The 27,942-nt window shown below is 42.4% G+C and overlaps 1 protein-coding gene across 6 annotated transcripts in view; it reads left to right on the forward strand.

Annotated features, from left to right (window-relative positions):
* TEAD1 (TEA domain family member 1 (SV40 transcriptional enhancer factor)) overlaps positions 1 to 27,942 on the forward strand; it is a 101,866-nt gene that overhangs the window by 44,244 nt on the left and 29,680 nt on the right. Inside the window, exons 2-7 of one of the 6 annotated variants that reach the window (XM_009892654.1) lie at positions 14,115 to 14,179; positions 16,960 to 17,022; positions 17,111 to 17,173; positions 25,665 to 25,676; positions 26,869 to 27,003; positions 27,197 to 27,243. In XM_009892654.1, coding sequence (XP_009890956.1) covers positions 14,115 to 14,179; positions 16,960 to 17,022; positions 17,111 to 17,173; positions 25,665 to 25,676; positions 26,869 to 27,003; positions 27,197 to 27,243 — 385 coding nt within the window. The remainder of the gene's footprint in view (positions 1 to 14,114; positions 14,180 to 16,959; positions 17,023 to 17,110; positions 17,174 to 25,664; positions 25,677 to 26,868; positions 27,004 to 27,196; positions 27,244 to 27,942) is intronic. The other 5 variants (XM_009892652.1, XM_009892655.1, XM_009892656.1 and 2 more) reach the window with 5 other exon arrangements.

The following is a 27,942-nucleotide window of genomic DNA, read 5'->3' on the forward strand; positions in this document are numbered from 1 at the left end:
GTTTTCACATTCGTAGCTGTTCTGAGAAATGTCGTGGCAACAATTCTTCCACTCCTTTGACTTTCTACAAGTGAAATGTTACTGTTTGCAGTGGCAGGTTTTCTCACTGACAGGGTGCAGAGTGCAGTAGGGATGCAGCCCATAGTACTACTGTTGACATCAGTATGATCAGTATTAGGCCCCTGGGGAGTGCTGCAGTACAGTCTCCCATCTGGCTTAAAAAGAGAGGAAAGGAAAAGAAAAAAACCAAATCTCTTAAGTCCAGGCAAGGGGGCCACACATGTTTTAATGACAGATACTTTTTAAAGCTTGTTTGCATTTGGGTGATAATGTACTTTAGTATAGTAGGGGAAATGAGAAACTTCACACATGGCATCTGGAAATCCTTGTGGCTCACTACCCTCCTTGACAGCAATAATGTGCCTATAAATTTCCCCCAACAGAAAACATGTAACTGCATCAGCCGTACCAGAAACAACCTTTCATTTTCTTTTAAATGAATGTGTTGTTTTAAATCTCAGCTTTTTAATAGCTTCATATAAATATTTGTGAGCCTCTGAGGTAAGTAAGTATATTTTTACTTCTTGTTCTTATGTCATAGAATCATTTAGGTTGGAAAAGATCCTTAAGATCATCAAATCCAACAGTTAACCTAACACTGCCAAGTCCACCAGTCCTTAGGGAAAATCAGCCTATGGCTCAATTTAGTGTCTGGAGGGGTGAGTACGGATGTATTTGTATGCATCTCACAAAAGATGATGGGGATGTCACTCTTGAAAGTACTCTTGATAAGTCTTTGCAGCACTAATTTAATCTGTTTGTGTATATGTCAGAGCTCTGCCTGGTGTCAGGTAGAATTTCTTTGGCTGAGCCAATGACCATTTCTTTGTCTTTTATAGCAGATGACTATTTCTGTGCTTGCATAGGCAGAAACTTGTGAATTAGGAGGGGGGACGCTGATCACATTGCCACTGATCTGAAATACCCTTTTGCCAATGGACTCATCTAAATTCATACCAGTGTCAGAAGGTTGAAACCAGCTCTACAGTATTTAACACTTTAAAACCCTTTTTCATTTGTCGGTCTCAGCTGTGCACCAGGGATGCTCAGAAACACTCCCTCACTCGATACTGCAGTTTTCAATGTGTCAGGATGCATCCATCCGACCACTGGCCAAGTTAGAAGGAAGATGCAGCAGTCTTGTTGAGGGCTCTGCCCATTAGGAAGAAGTGCCTGCAAAGTAACCTTCTTGTGGTGTGTGACAGCCTACGTGTTCATTAGGGTAGAGTCTGTACGGTATGGGCTGGGCAGAAAGGCAGTGATCTTTAAAGCTGAACCAATATGGAATGGAGGGTTATTCTGGAAACAGGAGAGAGTGCATATTGAAAGAGGGGAGAGAAAAGTGCATAAAGAGCCACCGTTCAAAAGAAAAATGTAATCCTTTTAAGCGCCAGAGACTACAGGTTACCATATCAGCAGGTTAGACTAAACAGATGATAAAGTCACATGAGCAAACTTGAGAGCTTGGTAGGGGTAGATATCTCTGAGTGATATTCATAAATGTTGAATGCAATTCCAGACCTGTGTGTATTTAAGCTTTCCTTCTTTGCTGCATGAGGCTGCCACGCTCACAGCTTCTGCCAGTGTACCAGTTGTGAGTCTGGTGGTGTTAGCTGTGGGGACTGCACTGGGACGTGTCCCTCTGTCCTTGTCCTAATGCCAGCCCTGGGCCCACAGCACCTAGCAAGGCATGTTGGAGCTGAGAAGCAAAGTCCTTCTGCTCCTTGTGAAATGTGGATCGTTGCTGTCAGGACTGAAAGCCACTGACAGCTGAGTCTGTTCAGTATGATAACTGTGCTGGCATGGATGTGGGTGGAGGGGAGGCTCATTAGGTAGAAAGTGGGGATTGATCTTTCATGCAACTTTTTTGCCATGATTTCTACGAGAACTAACCTCTGTAACAGGCAAAAACTGAAGAGAATAGAGGGACTCAACAAGGAAACACAGCAGCGCTGCTGCTGGAAGCTCTGTCTTCTATCCCAGTCCCACATCAACGGTACTCAGCCACAAAACAGTAAAGTTTCTCTCCTACTGCATCAGGTCTAAAGAAAGTGGGATTAAGAATTACGCATGAAACTGTGTCTGTACTCTATTACTTATTTATCCAAAACAAACAAAGAAAAGGTTTCCAAACGTACACTTTTTGGGTAAATGTTATGTAAAGTAAACGCATGAGCTGGGAAGTGAAAGTAGTGATTTACTATAGAAACAAAGAAGTGGTAAAAAGATTATAAATAACTGTAATTTTCTTTTGGTTCTCTGGTATTTCCTACCCCTTAAAAATTACTTTTAAAAGAGCCCTCCTATCATCCAAAGCAACCACTTTGTAAAATACTAAGTAAAATAATTTATAAAGAAAATTACAAATGTTAGGACTCTCATGGATTTGGAAGCAAAATTTTCTTATGATTTTCCAGGATAATCCTACAGATTTTGAAAGGCACAGATGGGTCTTTTCCATCATAATGAAATAGGCAACACAGTATTTACACTGCTTGGGATGTACTGTGGACTGCTGGAGTCGATGGAGGCTGGGGCAGAGGGGCAGGAAGAGTCAGGTGGGCATTTTTCACTCTGATGAATGAGTGGGTTACAGGGAACACTTCCAAATTCAAACAAAATACGCTAAGGTGCAGTATTAGTTGATTACTCAGCTCTTCATTGCTGTCTCTCATAGCTGAGCTTCAAAATAAGCAGCAGTATCTTCCATTTTTTAACAGCCTTTTGTGTTCTCATACCTGAGTTCAGGATGGCATTAAGGTTTCTTTTTCTCCCCATGGGCTGGTGTCCTGGGGATCCTTCAGAAGTGTGGGGCTATTGTTCTTCTCCACTTTATCTTGAATGTCAGTCACCCAGATGGGATCAACAGGAAGGCAGGAATAGGCAACTGATCTGGACAGGTTCGTATCACACCTGGAAGTATGGACAGGTCCTTCTTTAGGCTAAAAAAAGAGTTAAAGGAGTCCCAATTTTAAGCATGTTCTGGGATCGGGTTTGCAAGAAATGACTTACCCTATAGCTCAAGTATGTGTGGGTCTCTCTTGTGGGTTTGTAATTGGAGCAAAATATTTATTGTACTGTAGCTAGAATGACATTGTTAGCTATAAAATCTCCACAAAATGTTACTTTGTGCTTGTGAAATAACTTGGAAACCAAGGTTAGTGTTGGATGCATCCCAAGCTCTTTCATATGCCGGTCAAACGTTTCTCCACTTGGCCCATCTGCTGTCAGAAGCTGTCATCTAACACAAACTGAGTCCAGATACCCTGGATATAATGCAAATTTAAATACCTCTTTGCACCTGCTGTGAAAATAAAGCATCTTAACTGCATGGGACACAGACACCAAATAATTCATAAGCTACATAAACAGTTTGTGCAAAGAGCTGCATGAAATGCCAGCGCAGGGTCTGTGGCGGTGAAAATGAAGGCAGCTTGTGGGGTCCTCCCTTGCCTGCAGATGAACTCCTTCTCCCTGGGAGCCGTATGGTGGGACCCCATCCCTGGCTGTGGGCTCTGGCATTGACCTGTTTTAGATAGCCTCTGGATCTGGCCAGAACCCCCATCACTGAGCGAGAGAAGCGAGCTGCTCTCTTAAAATCTCATTATAGTAAATGCCGAGTTGAGAAATCATGTCACAGCTTTTCCCATTTGTAATGTCATCAGTGGAAGAAATTTACCTCCTTAATGCCTCAGCTTTGCTCCCTGTTAATGCTGCAATAGGGCATAGTGGAATATATCACCAGTTTGACTGCAGTCCACCGTTAAAACAAGCAAGGAGTTCAAAAACATATTTGGCAGTACACAGATGATTTTAAAAATATGCTGGATTTTCTGGAGGCTGCTTGCTGTCTGCAAATTAGATGTGTGAGCCTTACAAAGGGGGGAACCTCCATTACTTTTACAACTCTTGTTTGACAGACAAATCTTGATTGTTCTCTGCAGGAGTGAGGGGAGGTGGTCCCTGGATGTTTCTGGAGTTTCTACATCTGTTTGCCTACTTGTGGGCACCGACTCGTTCATACAAATTTCTTTCAAAGTTATATTGTATAAACAATATAATGCTATTTTGTAAGGCGAGTCTTTCATTATGTTACTTTGTGCAGCCATTTCTGAGTCTTTTAAGTGCCATCCCTGTGTGCAATGTGAATCTAGTCAAAAGAAATGTGCAGTATTTCAAGCATCTGCCTTTTACAGTTCTTGAGTCACAGGCTTGTACTCAGAACCTTGGTGAAGCATCAGTACACAACTTAAAGTAATTTTTTGGTCTTTTTGATCGTCTCTCTCTGAACTCAAAACACTTTTTCGGGTACATGCAGCTTAGAAACATGCAAACATTAAGATATACACACAGTTTAAAGTGGTTACAACGTTGTAGTTTTGTAATGTTTTAATATTAAACATGGGGAAAAATGATACTGTAGTAGTGATAGTTGAAGTGGATTTCTTAAAGAATAAACAATAGAAAGCAAACTGGCATCCAAAATTTCTCCTCTGCAAATAAGTGTTACTTAAACAATTGTAATTCCTTTAAAAATGAACTTCATTTTGCCTAAGAGAACAAACAGAGCTGAAGCCACCTACTGAGAAATTCTATTTTGCTAATTTTTATCTATTCTAATGCAAATAGTGGTTTTAATCCCCTTAACTCATCCATCATGCATGACAGGTCAGCCAGCCCATTGTCTGTGTATTTGAAGGATTCCTGTCCAAATCGGACTTTCTGTCAGAAGCGCTGGGTAAGAGTCTTCTCCTTTCTGAACTGCTCATGTCGCTGAAAAATTGTGGCTACCTTGGAAAACCACACAGCAATTACATATGCAGGTGGAAGTTGCACGGCGTCTTTGCAGATAGGTTACTTAGAGTTCCTATCATAGCAGGGACAAAAAAAAGCCAACAATGTCAGATTGAGGACATCTAGGTTTTTGTATAATCTGCTAAACATCTGTAGCTGATCCAGAGAGATGGCAAAGGTCAAGTTTGGGGATTTTTTTTTTCCTGTGGGGATTTCTTTGTATATTCTGAAGCCTAAAAATTGCTGTTTGTTTTGAAATGCATTTTTGGTTGCAGTAAAATACAGTTTATAGTAAGTAGAAAATAATATAATTACAAGGGACCAAAAAATTTCCATGTATTTTTGTAACATTTAAATTTTAATTAAATGGGGCTTAGAGTAAATTATAAAACCTTTTGTTGAGACAACTGACACTGACAAAATATTAATTAATGAATATTCAGAGAGATCTCTGGATCACTCTTCTCTCTCTTTGAAATATGTTCTGTCTGTGTTTTTAAAAACTCAGAAGAAGAAAATTAATAAACATTGCTTATGTGGAATATTTCCCAGTATGAAGAGCTGCCAAACAGAATCCAATGCATTGCATTAGTGTCAATGAAGACTTTTGAACCAGATGTGCCTATGGGTCTTTTTTGTTGTTTTCTTTACAACTGAAGCTGGGATAAACCCCAAAAGGTTAAGATTTGACATGAAGAGAATATCTTTCCGTCTTAACTATTAGGTCATTTCCCTTTTGCTGTATAAATTAAATTGTGGTATTGCTTCAATCTGGGATCATTTTATTGTTGTTGTTTTAAATACAATACACAAAACGTTCTTTTCTTTGGAATTATCATTATGATATAACTTCAATGAGTCATTGTAATTGTTCACTCATTAGCATCCAAAGGGATTATTTCGGTTATTTTGTTTCTTGGATCTTTTCTTTTCCTTGTCCTCTTGGGCAACCCAGTTACAGTACACTTTGCAAGCAGTTAATTTGTGTATAATAATACTTAAGTGGCTTATTGTAATCTTGTGTGTGTGTGTGTCTGCATACACACACCCCACTCGGGCAGCCCTTATAACCCATTTTAGGAACCCTGTTGTCTTTGTCTCCTCCGGGTCCTGTCCTGGGATGGCCACTTTTGTGCGTGGTCCCTACCTAAATTCAGAGCCGGAGCCTTGGCTCTGGGAGGACTCGGTGCAGAGTTAAGCAACAAGCTCCAGCAGATCTAAGACACTCGGTTATTTGTTTTGTCCCCACCCCATTCCCTGGGGGACTGTGGGGACCTGCCTGTGTCCTTGGCTGCGGGTGAACTGGGCACTGCCGGCCCTTCGTCAAGTGCTGGTGCAGGGAGATGGAAATCCTGTGCTTGATGTAGGTTTGAGGCTGATTATTTTCTCTGCAAAGCAAGTGAAAAGCAGCTCCCATTCTCTGCCACAGGGCTGAGAGCATTATCTCCTGCTTTATATTCTCATTATTAAAGGCTGCCTTAGCTGAGTGGTCCCACAGTTTTGCAGATTTGGGCTGGGTAACAGTAAATTCCCTAGATAGGGTCGCCCATCTTTACTTTAAGGCATTACATGTAACGCTGCTTAAAGAGGGAAAAAAGAAAAAGGAAAAAAAAAGGTGGAGGGGGATCAAGGGAGTAGTGTTTGCATTGGCTCACTCGGCAATTAAAAATACATAAGTGAAAGAATTGCGATGAACGTGCCCAAAGGGCTATAATAAATAACATCCTGCATAACTAGTACATAAAGTGTGCTCTATGGTTTTGAATAAAATGACTGTGTTTGTTTTTAGGGTTGTTGGTTGGGTTTTTTTTCAGAGTCATAACAGTTGGAATACAAATAGGCTTATGTTTCTGTAATTGTGGTAAACATATTTTAAAAATCGCTGTTTGATCAACTGTAAATATTACCAGTTCAGAGGTTAAATGCTGTTGTTGAAGTCATTCAGGGAAATCCAGCAGAAGTGTAAATATGGCCGAAAAAGCTAAACAATATGGCAAAGGAATATTTGCTGACTTAAGAGTGCAGGATCAACACCAATATTTTTCCAGTGATGCTAAACCTCTTGTAACTGCTAAATTGGATTTGTAGTTGAATGAAGTATCAGCTGCTGTTGGACAAGCCCATAAAGGCTGGACGGCTGGCCTTTTGTAGGCAGGGCTTAAAGGACGATTGATATGTTTTAGCACTTTTGGGATTATTGTGATTAGGAGGAAGCCATTCTGAATGATAGAGAAAAGGGTGTAAAAAACACAGTCCACAGCTGGTAAGCAGCATGTGTTTGCTATAAGGAGAGGTCACGACTAGTTGATCCTGCTGGTTCTGGCATTGATTGACAGTCAAGAAAACTTGATATTATGAAGCAGAGCCTTCTCCCCCTCATACCCGCCCCCTTTTTTTTTTTTTCTTAAAGAAATTATGCTTCTGTTGTGTAAAGCCAAAGTATTTTCAAAATATGGAATACTCACCGGTTGCAAGCGAAATGTTCAGAGACACAGCTGCAAATTTGGAGTTGTTAAAATATCATCTAGAAATTAGTATTCAGCCCATATCTGTGTGAACAGTAAGCAGAAGTTAGAGAATTAGCTCTGATGTCCCTGTGTTTGCTTTTTTCATATGTGTTAGTATTAACTAAACCCCTCTTTGCCATATAGTAGAAAATTTATGCTAAGTATGTGGAAATTTCAAGTTTGCTGAACTCGTTAACTATTATGCCTCTGGTATATCTAAGATATTTAGTGAGGAATAATATGTGTAAAAAATATTTTACCATCGGGCAAACAGTTTTATCATTTTGTTTCTATTAAACACCTGCCCCAGAAAACATGTAGGCTATTTCATCTTATCTCTGCTACCCACTTGGAAACATAGCGCTTCTTTTTTTCCTTTTGCCTTTTTTTTTTTTTTTTTTTTTTTTTTGGGAGCAGCCATCCGAAAGCTCGCAAATGCACATTTAAATAGTTGGATCTCTGACTCTTTTTAGTGGGGCTGTACCTCTTTCAAAATTTGAGTTTAGCATACCACACAGGAAAGAACACAAGCTTGCCAACTCCCGCTGAGCGTTTTTTCAAGCCTGTGAAAAGAATGAATTATTCAGCAGTAAGCATGCTTACAGCTGGCCATTTGGGAGCTTTGATGTGCGAATCAGGCGGTTGCATGAATGCCCTTATTGTCATGTTATGTGTACACAGTGTGTGAATTATTGAAAATAGTGAGGCCTGAGCCTCATCTGGTAGAGATTACAGTGCAGGCATGCTGGGTGAAGGTCTGTAATTGAAAATCCCCAGATGCTGTTTATTTGGCCTATGTCACGTGGCCTTCTGCAGAAAGCTTGTCTGAACAAAATGCTGCCCGCCTGGGAAGCGCCGCCCAGCCCCCTCCGAAGCCCTCGCAAAGCCCAGTGTGCGGACGACTTAAACACCTGCCCATAATATTTTTAAAAGCTTAAATTAGATTTGCCTATAACGTTTAAATAGAGGATGCCTTACTTAGGGGTTTAAACTGCTTAGCCAGTTGTTGACTTGCAGAGCTCTTTTATCTACAAGAGGCTTTTTGTTAGCCAATTTAGCTTTAAAACGTCTTCAGAAGGCGGCACCGGCAAATTTTAGGCGAGCTCTCCCAAAGCCAGATATTCTGCCAGCAAAAAGGAGTGGAAAAGCGCCAGGGCTAAGCGCCGTGGCAGAGCGGCATTTCCACCACAAGCTGCAAGCACGGCTGCTCGAGGGTCCCATGGTCACCTTCTGATTGAGGAAAACGTTCAAACCAGCCCATCCCCACTGATGATGTCTGCACATGGGCCCCTGCGACATCGTGTGGGATCCGGATCCGGCCCATGCTCAGCAGTGAGACAAAGGGCTCAGTGCTGCTCACAAGGACTGTCCCAGGAGAGCGCTTGCCTGAGGTACAGCGAGCTTATCAGCAGGCTCTTCATCAAGCAAAATTCCCGCTAGCTCTCCAAATTTGGCCCCATGGCACACGTGCGGCACTTTGCTGACATCACCAGGCTGACGTAGCACCTTTGAGAAGAGGTGACCAGAAATGGAGTTTATCAAAACCAGCTGAAAAGCTTTGCCATGGTAGAAATACACGCATGAGCATGATTTGGGAGATGAAACGTTTGTGCATGTCTGTCCCCAGACTTTGTGCTAAGGATGTGAAATAACTATTTCAAGCCACAGTCTCGTAGAATTTGGAGAAATTCATAGTATGCCATTATCTGAAAAGAATAGGCTTTTCTACTTGGTCATTACTTGGATTATTTTGCTGAGTATGAAAACTTTTTAAAATTAGCTGTTCATTTTCAAATTGCTAACCGGCTTGATTTCCCACACTTGTCTATTTTTATCACAGTCAGATAGTGCCTATTACTGAGAGCTGGGAGGGCGGAGGTTTAATTTGTGTCATTAATGTTCTAAATAAAGACGCCGCCCGCCACGCGGCCGGTGGCTCCACAGGGACGTAATGCATCGGCTCGCTGCCCTGCTGCTGGTGGGGACCAGGTTTGAGCAGCGATACCTGTGGCTGGGACCCAGGGAAAGGCACCTGATGTGGCTGCGGGCATGGCCACAGCTCACGAAGGTCCTGGTAGAGCTGCTTGTGGTGGCCTGTTGGCTCCTGCATAGAGGTGGTGGTGCCAGTTTTGGCCCACAAAGGGGTTGCCAGTTATGTCCTCCCATCCCAGGGGGTGATTTTCACCTTTGGGGGCCTTGCTCATGCTGGGTGAGTGGGGCCAAACCCCCCACCCTCAGCACCAAGGGTGGCACCCGGGAGCCTTGTGGAGACCTTTGTGGGGGCTGATGCTTGGCTGCTTTAGGCTGCTTTTGGAAATAACATTAGTGGGGGAGGCTTCCCCGCACAAGGGCCCTCTGTTAGAGCAACAACTGCCTCCCCCAGGGAGAGGCGGGTGGGAGCCTCCTCACTGCAGCTGCTTCTACTTATTTTGAACAAGAGGAGCAAAAATGTCAGTCCTCCATGTTGCCTGTGAGGTGTTTGGGATCACCGCACCCTCCTTTGTTTAGGGTGATGCTTCTCAGGGAAGGTGCAGTAGTTTGGGAAGGTGGAGGAAGCCCGTGTCCCGCTGGTTGGCAGGAGCAGGGCTGCCCTGGGAGCCCGGCCGTTCCCCCAGGGGGTCACAGTGAGGCTTTGGCACCCCGCAAAGCCTCGCAGGTTTTCTAGCACCTGCACCCTTTTCTATCTGAACCCCCCTTTTACTTCCTGACATTATTAAAAAGGATGTTCTGTTCTTCCTCAGCGCTGGCCCAGGGAGAATTATAGTTTACAATTGCACAGACAGGATAGAAAGGGATGACAGATAACGCCTGAATTTAAAAGGAAAAAAACCCCAAAAACTACAAGAAGAAGCATCTGTAAAATATTTGTTATGGTCTTCTCCTGATCCTTTCAAGATCCTTGCAAAAAGATTCCTGGGCTGTGAAGATGTTTTATCTGACTGGGGACCTCCCCACACCTCTCTTTGATACCTGAACCAAAACATTCGAAGTAGGAGACTGTCACAGTGGATGACAAGAAGGAGATGAACATTTACAGTTCATAAACTTGACCTCTTCTGCCTGGCAATTTCCCAGAGATATATGACAAGGAGCTTAAGGGAGGGCGTGTATGGAAAGTTATTTCCACAGCTGAGCTCTTCTTAGAGAAAAGCAGATCTATTTATTAATGAGCATTTTTCACCCTAAGGTTTCTAATGGCCAGTTAAAGAAGTTCCTTCAGTCTCCTTTTGTTTCAGACTCTTCTCATTCCCAAGAACAGGAAAGGGTGTTTTTAGGATTATTCAGCCTTCCTTTCTTTAAAATCCTCCCTGGGCCCTGGTCAGTCAGGAGATAGGATCTTTTCTGTTAGTATCTGTCAGAGTTGGTAAAGAATAGTAGATAACATAAAGGCTATAAACTTTGACTCTGGGACATCTATCTTATATATGTCAGGCAGTCCTTATATTTGTGTTTATGGTTTTTTGGTAGTCCAAAAGAAGTTATGTCTTTTCAGATCATTGTGGCTGGGCAGAAGACATTTAGTGAACCTCATGAGGCTACAGTATCTTCTGCTCTGTCTAAACCTGGTTGGTGCACGTTTCTTTGCTGCGTTGAAAACATGGCTGTAAGGAAAACATAAGGCTGTTGCCTTGGCTACATTGTATGGTTCCTTGTAAAGTTCTTCCTCCCTTTAAGTTAAGTTATTCCACCCTGTTGACTCTTCTTGAGCTAGGCTCCTGCTAGGCTTCACCTTAAGGGGAAGCGATCACTTTGCAAAACCACAATCTTTTAGTCATACCCCTGCCAGGCTAGATAGCGGCTAGAGAAACCCCACCTTGATTCAAGCCAAAGTACTTCATGGATGGGCTGGGGCTCAACTGGAGACGGCACTCGACTGGTATTTTGAATTATACAGTCTAGACTTTCAGTGCTTGGTGTTTTTTATAAAGCTGCTTTTCCTGTCAAGTGGCTGCCTGGGAATCTGAGCTTTCCTTTAAAAATAGTTTTTTAGCTCTCTTCACTGGGAAGAAAACTGTGAAACCGTGAACAGGTTTAACTCTTCCCTCCGCAGCTATGGCTGAGGGCTACATAGGACTGCCTTAATGGGCAAGGGGTGGCTGGAGTGACCTGTGCTGTGACCATGTATCTGAAACCTCTTCAGTACAGATGGAGGGACACGAGATGGCAATGCTTCCTTTACATCACCTTATAGAGTCATTGACCTTGCAGAGTGACCAGCTGCTGATAAAGGCAACCTGACAATGTGTTTGTTTTTTGTTTTTTTTTTCACAAAAAAACCTATTCTGGGTGCTTAATGTATGCACGTACTTGAAGATATGCAAAGAAAGCACGTTCTGGAAGGAGGACGTTCTCCAATTAAATCAAAATGTACATTTAGAAATATGAAAACATTCATGCCACCTATCATACCTGGGATTGCAGTAATATGGTGATCTCTCAATCTCACCAGATCAAAGAGGGCTGCTCTTGCAGGATACCATCGCTTCGGGCTCCCCCTTGGCAGGTGGGGAAATGCATCTTCCTGTTTTAATTTTTGTGCACCTCTTTACTGGCTGCTAGCTTTGTACTCATTAAAGGGACACTGCAGAGGCATAAAAAGTACCAAGCAAGAACATTTTGGAAAACTCTTGTCCAAAGCACATTTGGTATGATGTGCCATTGTTGCATAGCTTTTCATCTCCCTTCTCATTGCTGTGGCCTCACACTCTCCACCTCTCTGCCAGTTCCTTTTCCCAAACTGTATGATATTTTTCCTTTGTAGAACTTTTCCATCTAATATTAATGAAGAGTAGAGCAGCTCCATTTCTGTCCATGCCCAGCACCTGCAAATAAATTTGCAGTCCTGTCATTGTGAGGTAGCTGCTGTTACAGTATAAGGACAGAGGGGGACAGCCACCACTATGAACACTAATTCTTTGTATTTGTAATGAACTGTTTGAATGATGAGAAAGAACATGAGAACAGAGAGATACAGAGATTGAGCATTCCCTGGTTTCACCCCATGAACACAAAGGCTTTTGTTCACGGCAAATGGCAAGTACCTTGTGGGCACAACATGTTGCAGAACTACTGTTCGGCCAAAAGACAAGGTCTTTGCATGAAACTAGGTAACTAGCTGCTCCTTTTGCATACAGAAGTCCCTCATTTGTGTGCAGAAATGTTGCTTGTTTGTGTAACTGTTTGCTTACACAAAATTTGCCTCTTGAAAGTTTGTCCTGAAGAGACCTGCTGAAGAGTTACAAACCTCACATCACCCTTACAGTGGCACGTTGCGGGGAACCTGGCACATAGTCCAGACCAACACAACAAGGGAATCGGAGAGAACACAGCTCTATGCTGAAGCATGTTGATATTTCATATGCTAGTATCCATTTAGCAAACAAACTATGGAAGAAACAGGAGCCATGAGACATTTGAAACAAAGGGTGTAAAATAAGGCTCAGAGGGGAAGACAGAAGGAAAAAGGGAAAATGAAGGTCCAGTTTGACTAATTGTGTTCAGTCTTCCAGTCAACAAAATACCCTTCAGACATAGGCATGCTACTTCAAAACTTCCCTGTCTGTCCCCTGCAACATCAAACTGAAAGAGTTTGAGTCCCTGGCTTATATGATAACTTTCTGCACTCCCCAGCTATGTTCTCATCCACTTTAAAATAACTTGGTGGGTGACAAGTTATTTTCTTAACCTCCCAGTTTTCAGCTTGCTGCTAAATCAGTTTTCCCATTTACTGCACATGGGCTTCTTATCCCCTGTGCTGAATGCAAATAACTCCATAACTTAGAACTTGTTGAACAAGTATGTTTAAGTTATTACAACTCATGGAGAAGTAACACAATATGCAGTAAAAATAAACAGGGCACCACATAAAACTGTGTTATCTTCCATGTCAGCAATATTTAGGAAGGAAATTATTTGGAAAGAAAATGTTAGTTTGTATTAGGTAGCATAATATGTGACTGAAGAAGAGTCAAGTAGCCATTTTAGAAACTTGGAAATACTATACATTTCCAAGAGAAATAAAGCTCTAAATAACAAACCACCGTGTTGATCGGCCTCACTGCAGCAGGAACTTGGGCACCGCAGAGTGACCACTCTTGTGCGTAGACTTAAGGGTGTGATTAATAACCTGCTGCTCTGGGACAGTGATTTCCATCAGTGGAGGAGGCAGAGTGCTTTCTGGCAGGGAGGATAGATTTTGCTGTCCTCATCGCAGAAATAAAACTTGGAGAAAAGCTGATGCGAAACCATAACATCTGGGTGATTGGCGCTTCAACTCGGGTGGCACACGACCTTCTCAAGAGCAGCTGTTCCTCCCGGCAGGGGTCCAGGTGGGCTGGGGGGGACAAACACCACCTGGCACAATCAGAATCAAAACCAGAGGAGCCCAGACCTTGTGCCAGTCATGGGATGGGGGGGGATTCTCCAGCGAGGGATTATCCTGGGTACCACTGCTGACTGAGGAGGTGCCTCTCTGCCTGCAAACATCTGCAGGACTTCAGTGGGAAAACACTGAGCCCATAGTCCTCTGAGCTTAGTTCATGTGGAACATGAAACGTCTGTTAAGGAGAGGGAAGAGAAATACTGATAAACTACGAAAAATATTGATAAACAGTCTGTAAAGGAAAAGTGGAGTGGGTGTAAGAAAACATAAGCCTCACATGCGTGGAACTCCTAAGTTTAAATGTGGTATTTTGATGGTGTTTATGGATGTGGTGCTGCTTGTCCCTTATAATGAATTTTTCTTTGTTTCAGGTAGGAATGAATTGATAGCCAGATACATCAAACTTAGAACAGGGAAGACACGGACCAGGAAGCAGGTAAAATAACCCAGTGGGGAAGTATGCATGTCAGTGAATGACAAAACATGGCATTTTTGGCTGCAGTGGCTGTCTGTGCTTCAGCTCTGATGAGATGATGTATTGACTTCACTGTTCGGGTTAAATACATGCTATTTAGAAAATATTTGAAACTCTTTTATTTTTATGTTGTGCATCATTTCAGTGGCGGTTTGAGGATGCATTGTTTATTAACCTATGTACATGAAGCTACTATCCTCTGTATTTGGGGAAAAAAATTCAAAAGCAGAAGCATAATGCATTGTGCCTTATTTGTCTATAAGGACAATTGCAGAATACAATAATTATTTTGAGATGGTGAATAATGGAACTTCTAAAAGTCCAGCCAATTCACCTATATAATAGAGGTTATGATCCTTGGATATGAGAGGTAAATAAATAAAAGCTATCTAGCAGGACTGATCCTAATCATGCTCTCAAGCTCAGGGGTAATACTTGCTACAGGATGAAAAAATAATAAAAAAATTCGCCTAAGAGCCTTCAGGCTCCTGGTCTGTGACCATGGTAAGATTTCATTCCTCAAAGAGTCAGAATAAATGTCTAACCAGTCTTAAGTCTTTTTCAGATGATTATCACATAACCATTAACTTATCTCATATGACTAAATCCTTTAATTTATAATATCCACGGTGATCAGCAGCCTCACGGAAGGCACCCGCTCTGTGTAGTTTATGTGGTGGTTACTAAACCCTTGCGCTGTTTCAAAATGCTTCGCAAATTGCAGAGTCCCCTCACTTTCTCTAACGTCAAGTGCGAGATTCTCCTTCTCCCCATTCATGTGTGTGACGAAGGAGAAGGCAGAGGCTCGTACGCTTGCATGCTACGTATGTTTTGTAATACAGGGAAAGGTGATGCTGACTCAGCACACACAAAGATGGCCTGCTGCCAGTGCTCGGATATGAAGCACTTTGGACTGGGTGATATTTGGCCTGGGTGGTGTCCTTTGTCAGTTAGGAAGAAAACGTATGTACAAGGGATGAAAAAAGACATGAGAAAGGGTAGAAATTGCAGCATATGGAGAAGGAACAAACAAAAGATTGGCAAAGAAATCTGAAACAAAAGACAAAGTCCCAAGTGCATCCCTGCTCTGGCCATGCAAGCTCTGGGAGTCGCGGGTTATGCTGGGATCTTAAAATTGCATCAGGAGTCCAAATGCAGACCTTGAGGCTAGATCCTTGGCCAGCGTGTGCTGGTAGAGCTGCAGTGAAACCAAGAGGGCTGTGATGGCTTACACATGGCAAAGTTCTGCCTCCGTACTTGCACATCCCTCCACAGCGGTTCATAAATCACTTCAGACTGAGCGTTTAGAAAAGTTTGATTGTCGTTACTTTTGAGTTTCAACTGAGCAATTAAACATTACGATTGTGCTTCTTGTATAACCTTTAACACCACTAATATCCCACCGAAAGCAAAACAAATGAACATGTGTGAAAACTTGGTCTACGTGTTTGACTACAAAATTGCTTAGTAAGCAATAGTATAACTCTGAATTACTGCAAACTGGTTCCTTAGCTGCTTCCCAAAGAAGCCTCTGAAGGTGGCCTTCAGGGGCTATGCTCATTTATGTGTTACTGTTTGCTTCCCTACTAAAAACACAGGCTTTTTGGTACTATTGTCATGCAATAGTCTTATAGAGAGAGGAAATCAAGCTTTGTTTCTCCTTTTCTTTTGCTTTGTTCTTTCCCAGACAGGAATTGTAACTAACTTAGGAAAAATGTACAACACTTGATATGGTATGCCCTGGGTCAAATAAGAATGAGACTTCTCTTTAGCATTTTTTACCATCATTGCTGGTTTTAAACCTTCACACAGAGGGCTGTAGGATGCTGAGCACTACCAAGCGATGCTGGGCAGCATTATTAGACCCTCATCATCAATAGCATGGATTTGAGTACGTGCCTGAGTAAACAGGAGTGTTAATCTGGGCCCAGTGCCTTCACTGCACAGGCAACAACTTCTGACCAATAACTGGTCTAGTGCAGGACTGGGTTTACAAAAATTTCTTACCAAAATGTCATTAAGATGTGCCAAACCTGGACATTACTCAAGCTGATGTCACGTTACTGGTGCCCACTTACATGAGTGTTTTGTGAGCAGACTTGATGCTGAGATTGCCGAGGAAACCAACACAGGTTCAGGGACCATGTTGAGCCAGTGTTTTACCATTTGTTCCAGAATTTAGAGCGTGTCAGTGGGGTCAAAACACAGCCTGAGGCTTCTCATTGGAGCTGCAGAACACAATAAAAAATTGATAAAACTTCTTGGTGCCAAGTTATGTCAAGCCTAGTGGCAAATGGTCAGAGCAGGCATCTGCTTCCCCAGCAGATGGGGTAGAAGTCCTGTCGGCTCCCAGCGCGACAGCGCAGGGCCTGGCCACGGATGGGATCGGTACCAAAGCACGCGGGCTGCGTCCAACTGTGAACTGTATCTTCTATCTTGTAGCTGAATGCACAACCTGGTGGGTTACACTTTTTTTTTTTTTCTTTTCTTTTTTTTTTTTTCTTAATCAAGTCACTGCAGTGATGACCTGTATTGTTAAGCCTCGGTGCTAAGAGCTTGGTATCTGGCTGGGAATGTGGTATCTTTAACAGCAGAGCTTACTGAAGATGCGAATAACTTCCTCCCCTCAGAAAAGTTTTTCTTTTTTTTTTAAAGAAAAAAATAGACATTTTAAATTTGATTTGCTTTTTGTTTTTCTTTTGTTTGTTGTTTTTTTTTTCCTATAAACCTGAACAATGTAGGTGTCTAGTCACATACAGGTCTTAGCAAGAAAGAAAGTTCGAGAAATTCAAGCCGCCATTAAGGTACGTTTGGCTTGCCCAGTTGTAGGGGGCTTTTCATCTCCATGGTTACAGGCTTTTCCTTTGTTTCCTCCCTTCCCCTACCCTGCAGGTGTCTAGTCACATTCAGGTTCTTGCCAGAAGGAAATCTCGTGATTTTCATTCCAAGCTGAAGGTATGCGCTTTTCTGCTTTTGGGCTTGTGGTTGCTATGCCTGTCCCTTCCTCCTCCCCGCGGTGATGGGCGAGCGCCTGGTGCTGCCGTGCCTGTAACCTCGTTTTTCTGCATGTGGTAGCTGTCTGCGTCTCTTTGTGTTTAATCTCCGGTTTCTGCACTAGCATCCACATTAAAACATTGTTTTAACACTGTCCAAATGCAAAGTGAACTACTCTTTGTAACAGCTCGGCACCTAAACCTGATTTTTAACCTGTTAGTCTATTTTTTTTTTTTTTAACATTTGCTAGGAGTGTATTTAAATACACGGGGTTTTTATGCAGTTGTGTAGATGCTTTTTCTTTTTTGCTTTTTCCAGAGGGGTAATTGGGGTAATTGTTTTCCATTCCCAAATGTTTTTTGTCTGTACTTTTGAAATGCTATCAAGAATACTTAAAATAGATTGTTTATTCCAAGTGCCAGAGAGCACAGCTTATCAAGATTGCTCTAACTATAAGGTGTTTCTAGAGTACAATCTAGTACCACCTCAAGTTACGTACTATTTACAAGATTCCCTGAAATTTTATTTTTTAAAGAAAAATATTGACATTGAATCTTTGGAGAGCCTCAGTCAGAGTCCTGTTCAGGGAATATTAAGTATGTTTGCTTAATCTGACGTGATAAATTGTACATGTCCCCCTTTTTCTTGGTTTCTATAAAATATATTCTAAGGCTAAAAAGAAACTCTTGGAAATGCTTAATAGAGGTTTCTTGGATTGCTTGTTTTTTCAAGTTTTCCAGCAGAGATCTTGGGACTCTTTTTGTTTTGTTTTCACATTACTTAAAAGTGGAAGAGGGGGTTTTTTGCAGTTTTTGCTGTTGATTTTTTTTTTCTTTTTAATAAAAAGTGGAGGAACCTGTAAATCTTGTACTTCCCTCCTTTTTTTCTTTTTGTTGATTTTTTTTTTCCCCCCAGATGAGAAGAAATCGAATTTTTGTTCTAGCTGAAAAGCAAAATGTTTCAGAAAGTATCATTTCACGATACTAAGCGGTGAGCACTGCGGATGCTTACCACGATCCTGGAACTGCAGCGTGTGAATAACAGCCTGGCTTTGTAACAGGCCTCCTTGACAGAAGCGCTGGGTTTTTCGTCCGCAGTGGGCAGCATGCTGGCAAGCTTGTATGGCTGTTGGTGGCTGGCTTTTTAGCTGCACTGGCTGAGCAGTTGGGGTTCGGAAAGAACAACTAAGACAACTTAAACATACTGCTTTTTAACCAAGGGTGCAATAATACAGAGATATGTAGCATTTTAAGCTTAAATTGTCAATCCTTGATGCCTAAAATTAAGTATGTAAATAGGTGGCCTTACTTTCAGAAGTGCTCAGCAGCTCTCAAGTAGTTTTATAGGACTGGTGAGCGCTCAGGGCTACAAAAATCAGGCAGCCCGCTTAGATGCCAAAATACGGGCCTAGGAGCCTAACAAAAATATTGGATTTACTGTTCTAAAATTCTTCCCTTTGTGAATACCCAAAGTAGCTTAAAATACGAGGACACTTATAAAGCAAAAAATATTTTTAAGTACTGCACCTGCTGTCTTATTTTTATTGAAGCTTTCCAAAGAAGAAAGAAGCTAGCTAAACCCTAGTAATATTTGAGATTTCTAACCTAGATGCCATTTGCAGTAAATAGAGATCCAGAGGGATTTTTCGTTTTAAGGAGTTGCCAGAAGAAGGGAAGATCTGTTAGGGCAACAAATTATTTTGTCAGGGCCTTGCTGCCCCTTCCCACCCGTAAGTGGGTTGCAGCTCCCCCCGCGTGGAGTAGAAAGTGGGGGAGCCGCCATTTTGGCGCAAGGAATTGATTGCTTCAGGAAGAGTCTTCCACCTCCATGGCCCTGACACTCTACAGGGGCATTTGCTCCCACTCTCTACAACTACATGGTGAGGACAAAGTGCACACTGGTGACAGCGGTTTGCTGGCCCCGGGCCAGCATGTCTTGCTGGCCACTGAGTCCTGGGCTGCTCCTTCTGCCCCTGCTCCCAGGCACTCAAGCTGCCCCCAGGATTTAGCTCCCTTGGGAGCCCCGACACAGCCCTGGTGACTCCTTCACAGCTCCCAGCCGGAGGGGTGCCCAGAAAAAGCAGAGGAGCCAGGTTCTCCCTGTCTCCCTCTTCTTTTTCATGCTGTTCTTGGTCTCAGCGAATGAGGTGCCATGGCACAACATCAGCCCTCTTGCACAGGCCTCTGCCAGAGCAAGTTGCAGCCTTCCCACAGACCTTTTTCTCGCCACATGGAAGAGATTAAACTTTGATGCAAGAAGATGCCATAAGAGAGCTGCCTTTATGAGAGAGAGAGAGCCCTCGCTTCTTCTGCCAGGGAGCTGCAAGTACTCCCTAGAAGTGGGAGAAACCACTGGTTTGGAACCTGAGAAGGAACTTTGCTGCTTCAGACATTTTGTTAGTGCTGCTGTCCGTTTTTCTTATTCCTGTATTGAATCATGTGTATGGTCCAGTGTCCTTCCTTTGAAAACTGCCCAAGAAGGATATCACTGATGTGAAAAGTAAGACAAAGTGAACATGTCTTGGCATCTACGAGTGCCCATTGTTTCAACAGGGGCCATTTTTGGCAGCAGCTTGAACTTCCCCATCAGCCTCCTCAGGAAGATGATGGACTCTTGTTCTCCTGGAGTGGATGCTGCCCAATTTTACTGACAAAGGGGTGACCAAGGAGAAGACAGCCAAGGGAAGTACTGCTTCCAACCAGGACCAATCTCGACATTGTAACAATGAGCTAGCACTTGCAATTACTCTTTAAAACCTATGATTGGTGGCATCCCAGGGAGCAGTTACTACATAAAAAAACCCACGTGCATCTGATGTCAAGTTTCCTACCTGCAGCATAAGGGGCAATCACTCTGTGGCTTAATGCAGAGACCCTTCATGCCAGTACATAGCAACGAGTTCAGTCAGCTCTGACCTGAGGCCATCTCCATCTCCCATGTTTCTTCCTCTTGCCACCAGACGTCCCCTCTGCACACCTCCCACACGTACGCAGGGCAGGGTATTGCAGAGAAGCTGGTTGTTCCCCGTGTGCCAGCCTGCTTTAGCTGAAATAATTACAGGCACTTGAGGATTGCAGGGGCATGGCATGGATGCTCTTGTCCCCCAGCTGACATCCATTGCTAGCAGTTTTCTTTATAATGCCATTTCTTATCGAGCTTTTGGGATGTGGCCAATCTGTCCCATTGACCTCAGTTCCCGGTCTCTTACTTTGACGAAGGGTAAAACAAATAACTTGTTCTCCAAGTACCTGCTGAGTTTATTTTATACCAAAAGATCGTTCTGTCTTGCCTTGGTCTGAACCCTGTTCATGGTGAGGAGAGGATTTGAGCAAATCTTCCTGTGTTTATCTTCTCCAAAAACCCAAATGGATGGACGTATTTCAGAGCTATCTGCACCCATGGCATTGGAAAGAGTATTACTGAAGCTTACCTAATAGACTGAAATCTCACCTGTGTGCCATAAAGTCTACTTGGTCCAGCAAAGTCCCTTTTCTTTGATGATAAGTGCCTACAGTCGCTCTGGACAGGTGGATCCTTAGCCTGCAAGACAGAGAAGTTTTGCTTGTAAATGCTATTGCTGAGTTTTGAGACCACCGGCAAAGAACGTCCCATCAGCCTTTCCAGGGATGTTGTACATTTTAATTCTTTTTATGGCAGGAAAATATTCCTATTTTGGAGATTTTAATCTTAATTTTCTGAGGTTATTAAAATCTTCCTGAAGTTAGAGAAATTTTGTCTCATGAAAATGGAAAGAGAGGCTGAGACAAAGCTGTCCTTGGAGACAGATCTGAAAGGCATCTCCTCTTCATGTCATTTCCTCTCATGCAGAGACTCGAGGAGGCAAAGTAGAATTTTTACGCTCTAATGTTCTATTTACATGTTAAATACGCCAGTCCATAGTGTTAGGTTGCAGCATTTCCCACCTTTGCACTGACAGGGAGCCAAAGTCACCTCCGTCCATTCAGAAGAAAAGACAGATTGGAAGTTGTGCATAAATAGAGATTAAAGGTCTTCACAGCAGGATATACATCTATCTTAGACTTTCATTTCAGATATTTTTTCATAGTACAAGATTAATTAGACAGAGACAAAAAGAAACATTAAAATGCCTACAGTTCACACATATTACATGTTTTAAAATCCATTATTCTACGTTCCACATTGGGGGATAAAAAGAAAATATTGTTGTCAATTATAAAATGCTAAAGATAGCTCTATACTTTTTAAATGAACAATGATAAAAGCCTTGAAAAATTCCCTTTGATGTGAATGGAGTCTTCAGCATTTTGAAATACAATAAGATGGATTAATTGCTACTCATTAGGCAGCAAGTTGGGACAGCTTTGAATGCGCATTCTCTTCTTGGCATTAGCTATTGCCTGGCTGAAATAGCCAGCTTTTGTATTTACTCCTGTCTTCTCTAATAATAAGCAAATTGGAGATCAGGGCTAGAAACACTGAAGTGCTCTCTATCTTTTGTCCAGAACAATTGTATATTTTCATGATTTGTTTATCTTTTTTGAGCTACAGCTAATTATTGCAAAGGTTATTTGAATCAATACGAGATCTGAGCAGAAATAACATCTGCAAAATTGCTTATTAGGAATCTATTTTATGTTAGTGTTACTGTAATATCCATTTTGTGAGCAAATTGTTGTTTCTTCTTTTATATATTTTTTTTCCTTACAAGAAAAGTTTTGTATTTTAAATATTCGTACAGATTTTAGGGCTTATTGAATTACTACTATGTTCTGTTTTGCTTACTTTTCCTCATACTGTCTTAGATTTTTTTTTTGCCAAAGTCATAGTTAACACGGTATCCAAAGCCTCATTTATCATTCTAGGATAACAGTTTTTATTTTTTGGCTGTAGAACTCATTTGAACTGATTGATTGAATTATTCTTCTGTTTATGTTGGATTAAAAGAAAGTCAAGCACAAATCCTTTTGTGCTTGTCATGTAGAACTCTTGTTTCATGTGGGGCTTTTATAGATATTAAGATTTATAATTGGATGATACTGGGGAATTATTATTATCTAATTTAACTATGTATTTTGCATTCCAAAATTAATGGGTGAAAAGTAAACCTCAAGGGCCTGATTCATTAAAAGTTGTATAGTCTCCTTGCATTAGATTCTTAGCGCTTATGCCTTCCAGAAACAGTGTTTGCTACTGCGGCCAGAAGCAGTCGGCTAAAACATGAGGCAGATCCTGATCTCCGTTACAGTGATGACATTTTAGGGGTTTAGTGGAACTAGACCAGATTTCCACTGATTGTACTCTAAATCCACCTCAGTAACATTCATTACTAATTACGTACCACAGCACAGAAGACTTTTATAAGGGAGGGGAAGGCAGCAGTCTAAGAGTGCAGTCTGTTACTGTTACAGTGTCTTTCCTGGGCAGCATCAATCCCATCAGAGCTCATAAATTAAGTAGGGTCAAGCCAGGTCAGGGCCAGATAGGACCTATCTAAGGAAAACCTTAAGCTCCAGCAGGATTTAATGATTCAGTAGGAGATACTGTCCCCCCAAGCCTCAACACGGGACTCTGCAGCACGCTGGGCCAAACTTTTTATTTTACGTACATAAGTGTAAACCTCATTGACCCAAAAGGATTTATTCCAGCTTTACACAGCAGCACAAGTAAGAGCAAAACCAAATCCTTTCTGTCTTGGACAAGATAGGAAATCAAAGTCTTAACTAGTTGCGGTCATTAAAAATCCCACAACATTCCTATTTAGAGTAGGGGTGTTAACCCATTTGTCCTGGCCAAATTCCAACCTGGGTAATTACTGTAATCTGCCTGTTTAAATTACCCCTGCCGTTTTAATTGGATATATTACTTCTCTTGCTGCCTAAACTGTGATGTAATACCATTGTGTGTTATTAATCAGTTACCAAGTTTCATCCCAGAAGCGGCCGCATTGCAGTGATAGGTAGAAAGACTCATTCCCTCCTGGTTATGAGTGCTTTCCATTACAGTCTAAAAAAACCCCAACGTATACTTGGGTTTTTTTAAGTGGCGGACAAGCTAATATTTCAAATAAAATAAACAGTGTCAAAATGTGGTTTTCTCATTTGTTTTTGAAGACTATGAAGTCTGCCTGATTATACAAGCATAGGCCACCACCTCGCAGCTCTCCAAAACGTTCCTGGAGCTGAAGGTGCTTTTTTGCCAATGGAAGTCAGGACCTCTTATGTACTTGTATTTGATTTTGAATTTGATTTCTTTCATGTTTGAATGTGAAATTACAATTACTTTGAGAAAAACTGATCTTCCAACTATGCAGGTGTTCCTAAACCTACAAAAGGCGAAATTTTCCATTGATGTGCGTTGGCCTGAGTCAGTTGATGTCCAGTGGAGCTGGCAGATTTGTCATCACTGGGAAACTTTGTGAAGTCATTGAAATTCCTCAAGACTAGTTGTATTGCAAGGCCTGTATTTCTGAGTTGTCATCCTATATGTTTCTGCTTTCTCCCTATCCTCCTGAAAATGTAATCAGTCAAAGAGGATGAGATGAATGGCAACCACAAAGTGTACAACGTTTTGGGGTGAAAAGCAGCAATTGGCAAGAAGGAAGGCACATCCCTTCTCATGTCATGAAACAAAAGATGTTTTTTCCCTCCAAAAATCCCTATCTCTGTTCCTAAAATTAAGGATCATTAGACTCACAGCTAATAGAGGCTAAGAGCTCCACAGAACAGTCTAAGTGTTCCTCCTTCTGTGAACAGAAAGTCTTGAAGGAAGTGTAAATTTTTGAAAATTTTTCTTTAGTTCATCGGAATTTACCTGCCGTAACTGTTGCCATGTAGAAGTTGGGTGTCCAGGCTCCTATTCTAGTCCTTGGTCAGTGATAATATTACAGAAAGCAATGCACTCCAGTTGGTTTTGACACCTGGTAAGGAAGAAATACATTGTAGGTGCTTACTGCGCTAACAATATCGGGAGGTTAGCCGGCTGCCCTAGACTGGAGACTTTAGATGGCTAAAGCAAGGTGAGATGAACTATGTCATAGATATATCATTTTCCCTGGGCTCATGCAACTCCCAGATATGGACTTTCGTATCCCTAACAAAGCTTTTACTTTTAAATTCTTCTGTAGTTTAGATCCCCTTAATAGCAAGGGCCTTACAGCAGCAGAGCAGTATGAGTTTGGGAACTTGGCAGGAGCACAGGCACTGGCTGCACCTTCGTGTGGTGGCACTGGTATGGCTGGTTGCAGTCAGGAGGCAGTGCAGGAGAGGAGGCTGTAGTGCCACAGCGGTTCTGGAGAATAACAAGGTAGTCACAAACGTAGTGCTCAGCTAGTTTTGGAGGTTGCATACGCCTCTTGAATCACACGTTTCACACACAGGATATCGAACCCCTATAAGTTTGTTTTTGTTACAGTTCAGCTGACTGCAGGTGAGGCTTGCATTGTGTAGCATTTCCAAGCCAGCTCACCTAACAAAAAATGGGGGTAAAAGGAACAGAAAAGTCTGGTGGGGCTAGTACCTCCATATTGCTTAAGGAGACCTCCTTCCTTTCCTGTTTTCATGACGGAGGGTCCTTCTTACTGCGCAGGAGGGTAGAGAGGTCAGCTTTTTGGAAAGTTGCGTGAATCTCAGGACGCTGCCGCTTCTTAACTTCAGAGGTTAAGAGCAAAAAAAAAGCATTTTTTTTTAGCCCAGTGGTCTGCAGACATCCAAAGGCACCCATGCTGTGCACAAACCTCTTATGCATACCCTCCTACCCTGGGGCAGGCAGAGGTGAGTGCCAGCAGAGCCAGAGCTGACTTCCAGCTCTTAGCCAGCGAATTGGTCGTAGTTATACAGGAAAGCTACAAGTTGGAGAAATGACCAAGTTTTGTTCACGCATCAATGGATAGCATGTCCCTCCGCCCTCAGAAGCTGCTCTGTAGATGCACTGTCAGCTGCAGCAAGGCGGTGCTGGGGCTCGGACAGGTCAGAAAGCAGCGCCCGGTGCCACTGTGCAGGAGGCAGCACAGGTGAGTCCGCAGGTGTTCACGCGGCTGCAGACAGCACCGCAGCGGATTGCACTTCATGCTCGCATCCTGCGAGGTGCAGAGGGGGGATGCTGCTGGAGCAGCGACTCCCCTGCTCCGCCTGCCCCTCTCCCGGGCTGCATCCCACAGAGGTGCCTGCGGGGGCTCCTTGCACAGCTCAGGGAAACAAGCTCAGCAACAATCCCCTTCAGTCGGTATCTGCAGCTTTCTCACGGGAAGGTGGGGGTTATATCCCCCCAGTGCTTTGTTGTTAGTTTTTCATCCTTTTTTTTTTTTTTCTTTTAATGAATCAGTCCCTTGGTGAAAATAATGCATTTGTTCAAACCTGATATTTAATGTTGAGCAAACTGCTCCTCCTTTGTCTCTTACTATTTTGTTCATATTTTGCTAAGAATCTGCTATTCTACACAAGCATTTTAATAAACTGTTTGTTGTTGTATCCAGGTAACAAGCATGGTAAGTATTTTAACTAAACCAAGTATTATGTACCTTAACTGTGCTTGGCAGAATTTTTGGCTAGCTTTTCCTTTACTTTCAGCCTTTGCTGTTTCTAAAGGAGCTATTCAAAGGAAGAAACCGCTCACCTATAGTACTACTACATACCAGCTTTAGAGGGAGCTTATGTGCAAAGTCGTATCATATATAAGAGCATGCATCTCTTGCCAGCATGCTTGCTACTTCGCTTGTAAAATAAAACCAGAAAAAAAACTCCAAATCCTTGCTTAATACTGCTTGTGTTCCTTCATTCTAAGTCACGTCCCTAAATATTAGCACTTATTAATACAGTACTTCTGGATGAGAAACCCCACTTTACCAGATAGTAACAGTCTGTTGTTTACTTATTTTACCTGACCTAAGATATCCACTTAGTTATCTCTGTTGCATTAAGAGGCTTTCCTTTTCCATTCTGTGATCATACGTGACTGGCAGTGACTAGGACGCCAAGCGCTGCTGTAATACAAGTAATCGATAACAACCCATCTTTTCCTAAACTTGTTCCTGTATGCTTGAAAACAGCAGAAATTTTATAGCTGATTGTTTTCTTTGGGAACACTGTAAATCAGTAAAATACCACAATTGGAAGTTGAAAATGTTATTTACATTTTTGTTATCTAACTCTCAATATACTTGTCATAAAACAGAATCCAAAATATTTCTAAACCTGTAAGCATGAAGAAAAATCTGTCATTGTTTTCGAGTTAGTCGCAGTTCTGTGTTCTCATTTGACAGTGTAATATGAAAGGCAAACTTCTCTTAGATCTAAATGATAGAGCTCAAATCTCAGTGCTCCCTGTCCTGCCGGCAGAGCCTTAGCAGCAGACCGTGTTTAGTCCAGCCTGATTTAAAATCAGCAGAACTTGCCCAGATAAACAAGTGGGCAGTAGTTTGGTCTCCCAGAGCTTCCTGCGTGTTGGCAGAGCAGACTGTGAGAATTCAGGTCTACCATGCATGTCTGAGAGGAGGTTTTGCCTTGAGGTAGTTTGAGTGTTAGCCTCCGTGCTGTATTTTTTTTTTTCCTGCATGGTTTGCTATTTTTGCATTTTCTGTGTGGCTTTTTAAGTTTTTAGTTATGTGCTTGTAGCTGCAGTTATTTAACATCATTTGTTGTGCCAAATGTTTTAAGACTCCTGTAATTGTCATATTAAAGGATCAGACAGCAAAGGACAAAGCACTCCAGCACATGGCAGCAATGTCATCAGCTCAGATAGTCTCAGCTACTGCTATTCACAACAAGCTGGGCCTGCCAGGAATTCCCCGTCCTACATTTCCTGGGGCACCTGGGGTAAGTTGTTAGCTGAGTCCCAAAAAAAAATCTCTGTGTTCTCTAACAATGTTCAGTAGAAAACTGAGGCTGAATGAATGGATTAATGCTTTCATTTGTGTTTGCAAAAGGAATCATGCTTGTTCAGAAATATCCAAAATCTTTCAACAAAGAAAACAATTGTGGGTCTGTTTGTTTGTTTTTCCTCTTTCAGTTTTGGCCGGGCATGATTCAAACAGGGCAGCCTGGATCCTCACAAGAGTAAGTCTGAAAATTAAAAAGTGCTTCTATATGTGGTGTGGGGCCGGTTTGTGCGCTTTGCTGCCAAAGGATATCAATGAGGCAAGACCTTGCAGATTTTTCTAAAAAGGAGGAAAAGATAGTAGTAGGGAAAAGAAGAGCCTTTACAGTGATGTGAACTCACATTCAGAAAGTTATAAGGGATCCCAGACCTGAAAGCTGAAGCTGAATACCCAATGGGCACACTCCTTTTTCTCCCATTGCATGGTGAGATGCAATGATAATGCCAAGGAAGCAGCTGGTAAGGTTTTGCCTGTGAATAAGTTTCCAGCACAATTACTTCCATCCTGTTTTAAATATATGAACAATACTGGAGGCAAGGGGGACATATTTTCCTGCAGGGCAGGAGATGACCACGTGAGGCCCATTAGTGGTCAGTGGGGTTACTGCCTCTCGGCACCATGGCAGCAACAGCCCCATATAGAGAAGGAAGCCTTTGCCCCTCTATCAGGTGTTATGTTTTCAGCCCTGCGGTGGCCTCTGGAGCAATGTTTCCCAGCCTTATTTTGCAGCTTCCCCCCACCTATTCCCTTGAGGTCCACGGGATTCTTTGTGCCTCTGTAGTTCGGTGTCCTCTGGATTTATTGGGAGTCAAAGCAATCACCATGCGTGTCTGCTGCGATACTTGCAACGGGTGGGTCAGGTTTCCTGCTGGGTGAC

The sequence above is a fragment of the Charadrius vociferus genome, unplaced genomic scaffold, assembly GCF_000708025.1.
Source record: "Charadrius vociferus isolate BGI_N301 unplaced genomic scaffold, ASM70802v2 scaffold19, whole genome shotgun sequence".
Taxonomy (NCBI): domain Eukaryota; kingdom Metazoa; phylum Chordata; class Aves; order Charadriiformes; family Charadriidae; genus Charadrius; species Charadrius vociferus.